General features: G+C 36.7%; 1 protein-coding gene across 1 annotated transcript in view; it reads left to right on the forward strand.

Annotated features, from left to right (window-relative positions):
* LOC134533923 (translation elongation factor 2-like) overlaps positions 1 to 13,745 on the forward strand; it is a 74,482-nt gene that overhangs the window by 34,161 nt on the left and 26,576 nt on the right. Inside the window, exon 7 of the mRNA XM_063371734.1 lies at positions 2,748 to 2,861. Coding sequence (XP_063227804.1) covers positions 2,748 to 2,861 — 114 coding nt within the window. The remainder of the gene's footprint in view (positions 1 to 2,747; positions 2,862 to 13,745) is intronic.

Below are 13,745 nucleotides of genomic sequence, written 5' to 3' on the forward strand. Positions count from 1 at the left end.
TATCCATACAAAATAGTGATAATTCAATAAAAATGATTCAATTTTATTCATAAAAGTATGCAATCATTTCATCAATGTTTTGTTATGACATCACGTTAAACTATCTTCTTTTAACCGGCTTTACAGACAACCAATTTTTTTTGCATTCTTTACATCTCCATTATACTTGAAAGAAACCTTACATAATAACTAAATAAGTTTATGTACATAGTACATTATGAGGGGGCAGGGGAGGGGCAATTTTTTTCCCTCTCCCTCTCTCTTTCAAAATTCCTTCAGTCACCTTCAAAGTACTCTTCATTAAATGTGATGCACTTGTCAAGTCTTTTTTCCCCACTGTTAAGCACCCTGGAAGTCTTCAACTTTGATATCCTCCAGTGCCCTTTGCAAAGCTGTTTTTACTGCCTCCACATCATCAAAATGCTTTCCTTTTAGATTTCTCCATTCTCAGGAACAGGAAATAGTCGCCTGGGGCTAGGTCTGGTGAATATAGAGGTTGGGGAATAACAGCCCACCCCTGAGAGGCCAAATAGCGGTTCACTCGTAAATTGTGTGTGCGGGGGCGTTGTCCTGATTAAGAAACCAGTCACCTGATGCCAAAGTTCCGGGCGTTTCCTCTGCACGTCCTCTCGCAAATGTTTTTAAACTTCCAAATAAAAGTGCTGGCTAACAGTCTGGCCAGTGGGAACAAATTCCCGGTGCACAAATAAACGATCATCAAAAAAAAGGCAATGATCATCATCTTAACATTCGATCTCACTGTGTTTTTTTTTTGTCTGAGGGAATTGGGAGTCTACCACTGGTTTAACGCTTGCTTGGTTTCTGGGTCATACCTTCTACACCAACTCATCACCTGTAATGACTTAGATCAAGAAGTTTCACTTTTAATCTCTGGCTCAAATTCAATCAAATGTTTTTTTTTATTCTCTTTCAGAAGGCAAGGAACAAATTTAGGGGCAACATGTCTCATTTGCAAATCCTCAGTTAAAATCTGCTGGCAGTAGCTTCAATTCACTGGTTTCTTTTTTACTGAAATTTTGTTGATTGTCAAACTAGGATCCTAATTTATTTTTTCAACTTTTCATCATTTTGAGATGTTGAAGGGCACTTAAAACGAGCATGTTCTTTAACACTCATTTCACCACATTTAAAGTGCCCAAACCACTGAAAAACTGGTGTGTGGCTCATAGCATCCTCCTTGAAAGCCTGTTGAAGCATTTGGTATTGCTGTTTCTAGCAGGAAACGAAATTTCAGACACAATCTTTGTTCTTTTTAAACTGCCATAACTTCTCACCAGAACATTAGAACGGTAATAGAAAAACAATACTATGCTCAGACAACCAACAAACTGACTCCGTCTGAGCAGCTGTTTAGTGATGGTCTCTACTAACCCCATCTAGCGGGAGAACTCTACTACGTCTACGAATGGCAGAGCGCTGTCAGTTTTTTTTGGTTCCCCCTCTTATTTTTTTTTTTTCATGTAAATACCAAAACAAAGATTTTGTTACATTCCAAGTTGGCCCGGCAAGGCAACACAGAAAAATAACAAATACACTTTTATTACTGATGAAGTTTTGTTCTGATTTATTGCTTTTTAACTCCACATTGTTTTAAAAATTACATTTTTATTATGAGTTGCCACGGCCGGACGTCACACCGGTCCGACGACGACACAGCTGAACAATACAAGTAACTTCTGATGACTGTCTGCCACTGCCGACTGCCGCCAACTACTGACAACGACTAAACATGCACCACGCAGTTACCTTCCTTTTACAAGACAAAACAATCAGAGGTAACCCTGTGTGCCAACTGACCAATCACAATATTACTTGAAAAATACTGGCATGGGGAAACACATCACACCACCTCAAGGTACGCCCAGATTGGCTGGCGAGACAGCGCCCAGTGAAAGTGCCAGTTTCTTGGTGCGCAGTAACACGTGGTGCTGGGATTTTCCAACAACGCACTATCTTGAGGCGTGAAAAATAACCTGCTGGCGACAATTTGTCACACCTGTCTCTTCCTTTCTTTTACAATCTTCTAGTATGTTCTCTTTCTTACTGCCCAGAATATGCTTCGAAATTCAACAAAACGTAGTTATTACATATTATAATTTTAAGTAATTAAGTAAATTATGATGAAACAAATAATAAAACTAAATTCAGTTAAACATAGCTCAAATTAATAACAATCAAAACTCAAATGAAATACCTGAAATGCATAAGCATAGTAACAAAACAATAAAAATAATTATAAACCATTCAAAAAAATATTAATTGAGGGGGGGGGGGGGCAGGGATTATACAATGTTACAATTTATTACTGGAATTTTACATTCTATTGAACAAAATTACATTATTCTGGTGAATTTCAATATATTTTGCTGTTTTTTTTTTATTTAGTTTTATTTGTGTTTTATTCACCATATAATATTGCCAGCCTCTATTGTACTTGTAAATTTCTTTTAGAGATTTTAAATTAACAATATTCTGTTTAAATTCATACTATTCAAGTGTTGCAATGATTACCTGTAATTGGTGTTAACATTGGGGAGTTTTTTTCAAATATTTGCATGTGGAAACTTTTTCCCTCCTAATTTTTACAATAAACTACCTACATAATTTTGAATTTTTTTTTAGAATTAAAAAAATACAAGTTTTTGTCAGATGTGGATTTGTAATCTATCCTTAAATATGTTGATAGTTGTCAACTACATAAATTTTTTTTTTTTTTTTTTTTGCAGTTGTTTGATAGTATTATGAACTACAAGAAAGAAGAGGCAGCCAGCTTGTTGCAGAAGCTTAACATTGAGTTGAAACACGAAGACAAGGATAAGGATGGGAAGGCTCTGTTGAAGGTATGTAAATGATTCTACCGGTTCTACCTGGTATTGGCACAGTCGATTGATAAACTATGAGGAGGAATCTGACCATATAGGGACTCGCATCATACTTAGAATTATAGGTTGTATGAACTGTTAAAAATTTGGGCGTAAAATAGATTCACATAAAATGATTATTGCCATAATTGCTGTTATTTTCCGGCAAGTAAGCCAATAAATTTTATGGAACTAACCTAACACTAATATACAAAAGACATAAATTTTCTGAAGGTTAGATACTAATCGCAATCACCTATATTTATCTGGAACATTACTAACTATGGATGGGACGGTCAAATCCTCAAATCCAGAAAATCTCCAATATTCGTAAGATTCAGGATTCGAGGAAATAGATGCGGAATTTTAAGGAAAAAATTCTAAAAAAAAATATTGGAGTATAAATATTAATTAATAATTCCAAATTAGCAAACTCTTAAGTTTACTAGGCTTATTTATATATACTATATATTTGTACTTGATTCTAATTTCATTATCCAAAATATTATTCTTTTAGTGTATATGCATTAAGTAAATTAAATACAGGGTAATTATAAAGTCCGTGAAACATTTCAAAAAATCGGTACAGGGAAATGGCTAAGAATTATGTAACAAATTATATACCATGTGAAAGAAAAACTATCCAAGTTTTTTTTTCACTAGTTATAAATGTTCTATGTGTCCACCTTGCGTCACACGACACACATCTAATCGATAGTCCAATTCTACCCATACCCGACCCAGAATATCAGGAGTGATGGTAAGAGCAGCTGCTACGATGCGATGTCTCAATTCGTCAATGTTCTGTGGTAGAGGTGGAACATAAACACTATCCTTGATGTATCCCCACAAGAAAAAATCGCAAGGTGTCAAGTCCGGTGATCGTGGTGGCCACGGGAGTAGCACTTGGTCAGCGGCCGCCCCACGGCCCATCCAGCGATGTGGCAACGTCTCATTCAGATAATCTCGTACCACATTGTGGTAATGAGGTGGAGCACCATCTTGTTGGAAGATGAAGTAACTGCTATCAGCTTCAAGTTGTGGCATAAGCCACAATTGCAGCATGTCGAGGTAGGTGATACCAGTGACAGTTCTCTCAGCGAAGAAGAAGGGGCCATAAACTGTCTTGTTTGACATGGCACAGAACACATTAACTTTTGGCGAATCTCGGACGTGTTCGAGAGTTGCATGTGGATTCTCTGTCCCCCATATGCATGTGTTGTGTCGGTTGACTCTTCCTGAGAGATGAAAAGTGGCTTCGTCACTGAAGATTAATTTGGTTGCAAAGTCATCGTCTTCAAGACGGTTCCGCATAGCAATGCAGAACTGCAGTCGGAGCAATTGGTCATCGTGGCTGATGGCTTGTAGAAGCTGCAATTTGTACGGCTTCACTCTTAACGCTTACGAAGAATTTTCCACACTGTTGGCTGAGGGATGTTCAATTCTGCACTAGCCCGATAAGTTGACTTCTTGGGACTCCGCACCATCACGTACCGTACACAATCCACTGTCTGTTGTGACACGCCTGGTCGACCCAACCGTTTTGCGTCGCACAAACAGCCGTCTTCCTCGAATTTCTTGTACCACTTCATTATGCAATTGTAATCTGGTGGAGTTTTGTTAAACTTGCCACGGAAAACTCTTTGGACACTCACTACCAATTCGCTACGGGCGTATTCAAACACACAAAAGGCTTTCTCTGCCTGGTTCGCAGCCATTTTCAACAACTACATGTACTAGCGCCCCTGTCGGTTGTTTTTTAAAATAGCTTTTTGGCGCTACATTCAAAAAAACTTTTAGAGTTGATCTTTCACGCTGTATATAATTTGTTACGTTATTCTTTTCCATTTCGCTGTACCGATTTTATGTAATATTTCACGGACTTTATAATTACCCTGTACATATCGTTTACTCATCTGGAAAACTAGTACATGGAACAAATATAAATGTAAAGGTTGCCATATTTAGGGATCCAAATATATGAAGCACAAAATTTGCAGAAAGCTACCAATATTCTGCTGTTTTTAAAGTTTTACCCAAAGTTTCTCACATAAAAGAAAGGTTGGTTTGGAACACAGCTGTTTATGCGAGTTGATCGACGCCAATTCTGAAAATGTTATGCGGAAGGTTATAGATCTTTTAACACTGGAAATAATTTTGATAAAGTATTTCAATATATCTCAAACATAGTATTTTTTACTTTCCCATCAATTTGTTTATGAACGCCATAAAAGCGATAAGTTGCACTTTGTGTTGTGTTTGTACGTAATTTATCTTCATATCTGTGGTTATTTAGTGGGAGGGGGGGAAGAAATTATGGTTGTATATACAGGAAAGCTGCACCACATGTTATGTTTATACCTAGTTTTACGTATATTTCTTTCATTACTTAACGTGACACAAAAATTACATTTTTCAAATGGAGGAAATTAAGGTTTCCCGGTAAATGTCCGAAAGAATTGAAAAATAATACGGTATTACCTTATCTTCTAGTTTGTTTACATTTAACCTTTTTGAAATCTTATAGATTAGGCAAAGAAATAATTGTTAATGGTATGTGAAAACATGTTACAATGTGTTTAACGTACTTTTAGCCCCGTCCCCATGTTTTCATTTACTTTAATTATGCACTACATCTTCATTGTGTAGGTACTGCCCTGTTTATGCCAAAAGATAAAGAGTTAGTGTACTGCTTCCTTTAGTACCTACCGCATGTTTTCATGATTCAATAGTAAATAATTTAAATTTTTTGGTTGAATTTTTGTAAGTTATGGAGATGATCTTATGTATATTTTTTAATTGTTTCTGAAACCCAAAACTGTTCTTATTTTGTAAAAACAATTGGTAATTCTAACAAAGCCTTGTTTTATGGGGGAGGGGAACCTTTGAAGTTTAGTTTTTTTAATTTCCTGGCATGTTTCTAAATCATTCTGCATGATGGCATTGTGATACTTAGTAGTTTATCATTTTATCAAACGGTAAAATAAGTGTAAATATAATAATGTGATATTATAAATTTGGTTGGTTGGCATAGGTTAGTGACATTTTAAATACTGTAAAAACATTACGACAGGGTAGCCACACCAGGAAAACTGGAAAAAGTCTGGGGATTTAAAACAGGTCAGGGAAAACCTGGGGAAGTCAGGGAAATTCTTTGAGAAAGCTTGTTTCTGCATTCTAATGATTTTTTCAATGGTGATTTTTGTTATAAAAATGTGTATTTAACTAGCATTTTCAAAATCATTAATGCAAATTACCGTATTCACCCGAAAAATCTGTGCATAATGTTCGTAAAATTTGTTTTGAAAAAGCATGGTGCACGGGTATTCAAAATTTGTCAACGTTGCATAGCGCAAGTTCTTTCGTGCTCTAATGTTGGTTAACCTGTGATTTCAAAATGAACAACTGACATCTTGTACTTTGGTTTGAACGTATATTTTTATGAGAGAAACAATTATTATAGAAGGATTGCGTTTGCCAAAAAAAAAGTCTATTGATTAATAATTATAAGGAGATAGGATATCGTACTACGAGAAGAAAGTACGTTGTCCCCTCAGGTACCCGGCGATGGGCAGAAACATCCTCTAAGCCTAGGAGGGCACGACGACTGTCGTCAAATGGTTAATTAAAAGTATTAGGTAAACCTAAAATTTACTGGAAATTTTAATATTACTTTAAATTTTAATAATTACTTCTAAAAACGGGATTGTAGCGTTTATTTGTTGGTAAACCATTTTGTCGCTTTTATTCGCGCCTATGTCATTTTTACGATTTTCCAGTGCCTCTGCCTATGATTCATGCCGCACGAAATGCAAGAGCCCGTTATAATTAGTACTTAGTAAAGAGAAAAGAACAAGAAGGCTCAAGAATGTGCTGAAAAAAGAAAAGAGAAGAATTTCAGTAGAAATTAAGGAATTAGAAAAGACAAGCCTTTATCGAATATGCAAAGAAAGCAAGTTGTGCTTCTAGAAGAGGAAATCTAGTCTTTAAAAGATCCCAAGTAATATTCCAAAGCAAATGTTTGTAGTGTTGGTGAAAGACTGTGTGTTTATTTATTATAAAATATGCACTAATAATTTCTTGTGTGTAGGTTTACAAGTACTTTTTATATTCAAATTAGACATTTAGTTGGATCATTAAGACATTAATCCTGTTCAACTTAATTGTCTGCAATAATACATTTGGGTGAGTAAATACCTAATCTCATAAAGTATTCATTCTCGGTTAGTTTTGTATGTAGATAAAAAAACGTAAGATGCCTACATTTATCACATATGGCATATATGTGGGATACAATTCAATTCAATTGTTGTTCACTTATTTATCTGTTGACCTAAGTTTAAAAAAAATGTGATTAATTTTAAAAAAAGGAAGTAGCCTAACTGCAAAATCAGGGTCAGGGAAAATTATAATCAGGTTAGGGAAAACCTGGATATGTCAGGGAATTTCATTTGAGATTTTGTGTGGCCTCCCTCTAGGAATTACCAATTTAAAATGTAGCTAACATTTTTTACTCTTGAAACCTGGATTCGGATTCGAGGGGTGGATTTGAGGCACTCTTTGAGATTTGGATTCGAGATGATTGGGATTTGACCCATCACTACTAACCATAATAAGATTTCTGTACTTGTGGGGAAAACAATGTAACCTCATTTCAATAAAATAACTTTATTTCATAAATACAATATTAGTGTAACTTTTCTCCCCACTCATGACGTATTAACTTTCACTTCCGAAGTTAATGTGCAATTATGACGCCATGTTAATAGACATTTTTTAGTCTTGTATGCTAAAGCTAATTTCCCATTTTATTTTCAATATTTTTACGGAAATATTTATCACTTTAAAAAGTTAATTATTGGATTTATGCATATATAAAGTCATTAAATTAAATGTTGGAGGTTAATTTAATTTTGTGCATATTATTGCCCGTTTGTAAACAAATTTATACACTGATTTTACATTTAATGTTTTTTTTTTACGTGATAATGTCATAAATCGATGAATGCCGGCTGCACGCACGAAAAATTGTCATGTTCCGCCTGAGCCGAGCGTGCAAGAACTGGCCAACCACCGTGCGAGAAATCTTCTATAATATCAAACAGGATAAGGCGGGCTTTTTAACTAATTGTTCGTGATTATATTTAAACAAATTATTAAAATTAAATCTGCAAAAACTGTAAATAATATTTGAAAATTAAAAAGTATGCAATTTTTCATCAATGTTTTCTTATGACGTTATCAGATAAAATTATCGTCCGTAAACCGACTTTACAGACAAACCCCTTTTTTTCCTTCAAATCTTTCTGCTGGTTTTCTTGCCAAGTTGGCAGGGATGAAGTGATGTAAAATTAGAAAAAAAAACTAATAATGAAAAGTACAGATAATGTCATGGTTATTGAGAGATACGTCTAAAAACATCCTGCATTATCAGTTCCCTGAAAGAGAGTTAAAACAGCAAAAGAACTGTCAGACATTGGATGAGGAGACTATACATGTTTGTAAAACCCGGTGGTTCAAAACTTGGCAAAGGGAAATTGAATGTGTCTGATGGAAAACATTAACCTGTAAAGGTAAGGATGAAGAATAAGGTATTCTGACATGCTGTGACACTTACTTAGTGGAGTAACTGCAGCAAGGTTATTTTTATTCCAGCTAGTAGCTAAAGCTAGATGCAAGTCATCAAATACAACATGACGAAACTCCACAATCTTTCATATAACTTGGTACATATTTTCCATGTGAAGTGAGCATAGAATCACTCACCATTATTTTGTCAAAGCTTTGGCTGTGCAATAATAATAGTGGATGGAATTATTTTTGTCAATAACACAGTTATTACTTGTTTCACACATAATGAAATACCGTTTTTCAAAATCATATTTTGGCATGTCATTTGAAAATACCTAAGTAGTGTGTGCATGTGTATGCGTGTGAAAATGCCAGAGGGAAAAGATAAGTAAATACCAAGTTAATTTCTGTATTACATTTTTTGCTTCAGTTAGGTTATAGTTTATAAGCATGATTTTAGATAACATTTATTGTTTGCAAAAATTATTTGAAGATAGCATTGGTTGTGTGTGTGTGTGGGGGGGGGGGGGGGATATATTTCCAAAAAAAAATATGTATTTAAGTAATAATTTTGCTACTTCATACTGCATAGGGCTTTTTTTTTTTTTTTTACATCCGACTGGTTTTTAAAAATTTTGGTATATGGTAGTGGTCTGAAGTCTAGAGAGATAACCATTAAACCTTATTTTATTTTTTTCTTCCTGATGTGATTTAGTATTTCTCTATGTGTTTTGTGATACTTCATTTAGTTTACCCGTAGTTCTTCATTTTAAAAATTTTTTAGGTTCTATAAATTAAAAATTACCAGATTTTGAGCACAGATGGTAAGATTGAGATAACTAAATTAAGAAATTTGAAATACATATTGAAAAGTTAGCTAATTTAACCTGACTAACAAAACCTTTAAATAATTTTGCAGTATTTTTAATGCAGCTATCCTTATCTAACCTGCAGTCCATGCTATTATTAAGTACAGTTAACGCGGTTGTCGGGGGACATAACATTTACCCGCGTTGTTGCATAACCGCGATGTTTCGATGTGACCAAGGTCAAAAGGCATAAAACACCGCCTGTGTTCTAATAGGTCGGCAAGCACGCACAGTTAGACGGTCCGCCTTTGTGCGGAGTTTGCATCCGCAGTTTTCACTAAACGCGGGTGAAAAAATAAAAATAATAAATTTTAAAGATAAATATTAAATGTTGAATTTTATTTTTTATTTTTCCGCATGCCGCGCACAGTTTGTCGCACGGCCTACGAGCGCGCCACACACCGCCATACACACGTGCGGCACACAAGCTTCTGCCAGTCTCGTGGTGTCAGCCACAGTATCTGCTTCGTCTGAGTGTCCGTAACAAAGTAAGTGCAGTGTGTGCGGTTACACACGATTCTGTGGTCAAAGTCTTCTAAATAGAAAGGCCATAGTAATACTTCAAACCGAATATGAATCGCAAAGTACCGAGTTTGATTGACAAAATAAAAATTCTAGATTTACGTACTTACATATAGCGTGTCTTTTGCAGGAGTATGCAGCAGATACGTGAAAAACGATTCTAGCATTCGTACAATATAAAATAAAGAATCGTCTATCGTGTAAAGTGGTTAAACTTTGTTATCCATGCTTACAGTAAATTATAAATGGTCACATGTGGGATACAAAAATTGCGCCAAAATAATTTTAGCGCAATCAGTGGCGCCGTATTAAAAAGTCTGTTAAACGTTGTCTTTACTTATTCCATCAAACGCTGTGTCGAGTTGCTGAGTGTGTGTGGCTCGGATCGGCAAGTGTTATATTCCCCAGCCTCTGGTTAAAGGTCGGGAGGCCGCTACACATAAACATTTCCGGGGCTTGTTTACTACCTCACGGCAAAAGTGGTACAGTATGGTTCACGTAAGTATTGGACCACTGGAAATTCCTCGGCAAAGATTAAAAATACGCTAGCTAATTTACTTTACTATTTAATGTTAAAACATTATACCAAAGTAAAAAGATGAACGTGTATAATACAACGAATAAAATTACGTCTGTAGGTTCCAGTTGTAACAAAACATTTATATGTCTCCGCTTGTCAACACACGTGACCACGAGAAGTGTGCAGACGGAAATGAGTGAACTACTCAAGGTCACCAGACTTCCCCCCTTTCGGCTTAATCGCCCCTCTCATCACTAGCGCTTATATTCCACTCCTCCCGTCTACCCGGGTGTCTTGGTCGCATATTCTCGGCTCGCCTTTCCCCTCCCAGCGCTTGCCGTCAACCAAACCTATCCAAAATCAATCCCCAGCCGAGTGTCGCTGGACGGTGGGCTTTATCGGGTCCCCTGTCCGATGCTTTATTTGTGGATTTAAAAAAATGTTAAGAACTAGTGTTTCAGAAAATAACACTGGGCTGGATTGGACCATAATTTGAAAACACTACAAGATAGAGGAATAATGTACGGAGATATCTTGTTTAGAATTTCACTGCTGACATTTTCTACGCCTAGGCTTTTTTCTGCCCGATGCTTAGTTTGTGAGTTACAACGCAAAATTATCCTAATCGGCTGTCAACCATTTATTCCATTATTATTACAGTAGAAACTCGTTAATCCGTGACGCGCTAATTCGGGAATCAAATAATCCGGGACGATTTAAAAGTGCAGAAAAAAAAAAGAGAAGTAAAAATTGTCAGCGCTTAAAATTAACGTCACGCGGGCCGGCGGCTGGCAAACACTGCAAGCCTTCGCATGGGCCGCCAAACTCTGCAACGCTGTTTGTACCGACCCTTTGTGTCGTCCCCCTTTCAGCTGTCACATTTGTCACTCTTTAAACTTGAGGGGGATGTTCTGACTTCTGCTTCCCGTCTCCCTTTGTTTGTTTCCACCCGCCAATGCACGGCAGGCGCCTGGCGAGTGACGTGTCTGGCTGGCATTCCGCTGGACGAAGTGGGATGAGTGTGATTGTGGGGGGGGGGCTACCCAAAATTTATGTGTGCAAGTTCAGCACGATCTTATCTTTCTCTCTTCGGCTGTTGTAAATGACCGTGAACTAATGGCTAGGCAGTGACGTATTTTTTTAAGCCGAGACTAATTCGAAGACGGTCCTTCCCGTGAACGGATTATCCGGGTTTATTACTTTTTTTTTTATAGGATTTTAATTATACGGGCATCGGCGGGTCCCAACTAACACGAATAATGGAGAGTTTACTATTTTTTATCCATCTGCTGCCAAGGCGCAGTAAGCCTCGGTAGATGTTACGTCACATGACCTTGGCCTTAACCCAGCTGCACGCCGGTGTCTGAGAAGCTTGACAAGACCTTACGGGCTTTTAATCGCTAGTCCGTGAAATTTGGTAATTCGTGATTATCTCGGTCCCGACCATCACGAATTAACGAGGTTCTACTGTGTTATTATTATTATTATTATTCATTTCTGATTGGGGGACATGGTTTGACCCGCGATATACCCGATTCCGCGATCTATCGGGGCGCGGTATACCGGGAGTTTACTGTATTTTTAATGTAGCTAACTTAACCCAACTAACCATTCCACCATTTGTAATGCAGTTAACCTAACCACTCATTGAAAAGGTGAACTGATAGTAAACACTATCTTAGAAAACAACTTGAAAACATAACAATTTAAACAAAATAATTTTGGATTTTTTCTTTTTAAAAAATAAGTTTCAAGCTTCTAGCTCTAAAAATGACGATACTTCCATACAACTTTTTATCCCCCCCCCCCTTTCAACCCCTTACAACCCTTTTTTCGCATTAAAAAGTAGCCTATGTCTTTTCTCAGGCTCTAGACTATCTGTGTACCAAATTTCATTAAAATCGGTTCAGTAGTTTTGGCGTGAAAGCGCGACAGACAGACAGAGTTACTTTCGCATTTATAATATTAGTAAGGATTAAGGATGTACCCCCTTGACCACTCAGAACAAAGATGGTACAATTTGGACACCTGTTGGAACGTAACATCACAAATCAAGGAAAATGTGAATTTAATTTTTTTTTTTACTTTATGGAAAGGCAAAGAGGTTTTCCCTAAAGAAGTTGCCCTAAAGTCAACAGCAGAGAATTATTTACTAAAGTTATAACGAGGAGGCCATGTTGGAGACTTTAGAAATAAACTACAAAAAAAACTTAGTTTTGACATAATTTTAATACTGATCACATTCTCGGATTTCGAACAGTCTGTACAATTTTAGGTGTCTCACACCCACCAATAAATACATTGCACGCCATATAGTACTACATTAATTAGTGCCAACATAATTTCCGTAGACTCATTTATCACAAGTTTTTTTCATATAAAATAAATATGTAAAAAATCACATAGCAAACTAATACTACAAGTGTGTTTCATACTTAGATAACTCCTTACAAGGACATATTTATAAAATATTATGAATACTACAATTAACTCTTTACGGCCACTAATAAGTTCACAAAAAATTATAATCATCAAAATCTTCGTAAAGTTTATGACCCAGGTCTGAAATTCAGATCTTTAACCTTCCTAAGTTCCGCTGGCATAATTTTCACCATTATAATTCACAACTACAGCTGTCTGCAATGGAGTGGTAAAACTAAGTCTTAGTTCACACGTAATTTACAGTTACGCATATTTCCGTAACTCATTAACCCAAAATCCAATACACTGAGCTCCATAGTTTTGCTTCGGTCTGTGGGTAAAGTAACTCACGCAGGTCACAGTTACGACACGTATCACTGTCATAAAGGGCCGCCTAGAAACGAAAGGTTCACTGCTGGGCTTCGTCCAAGGCAAGGAAAGCCTGGATCTGTTTCACTTGCGAAATTAAGGGTGTTCGTCCTTGAATGATCCGGTGGACTTGTTCCCCAAACGTGGGTTCTTCATTAGCAGCCCCACGAGCCTGCACCTGGGCCACGCAACAGCACCAACCATAGGCCACAAGCACCAGTTCCCGCAGCACACATTTCTTTTCCGCCAAATTAATTAATTTCAATCGGCGATTGCGTTCTCTGCCAAGTACAATAGGTAAGGCAAGTCCGATAGAGAAGTTAAATATGTCCGTGGTGCGCTGTACAACACACTGCGCTTAAGCCACAACCCGCGCCCGGCCGGTAAGTCAGCAACCGTCATGAGTTCAATCACCACATGCTCACACGCGCCACACGCCCTAGTTTTCTAAAGCAGAACTTATTTCAATACGTTGTTATAAAAGTCACACTAGCGAAATACAAACACAATTCTGCTTAAAACACTTAAAATAAAATAGGGCCTTTTTGTTTAAAACTAAAAGCAAATATAAAACTATTAAATGCAACAACA

This window comes from Bacillus rossius, chromosome 1, assembly GCF_032445375.1.
Source record: "Bacillus rossius redtenbacheri isolate Brsri chromosome 1, Brsri_v3, whole genome shotgun sequence".
NCBI classification, from domain to species: Eukaryota; Metazoa; Arthropoda; class Insecta; order Phasmatodea; family Bacillidae; genus Bacillus; species Bacillus rossius.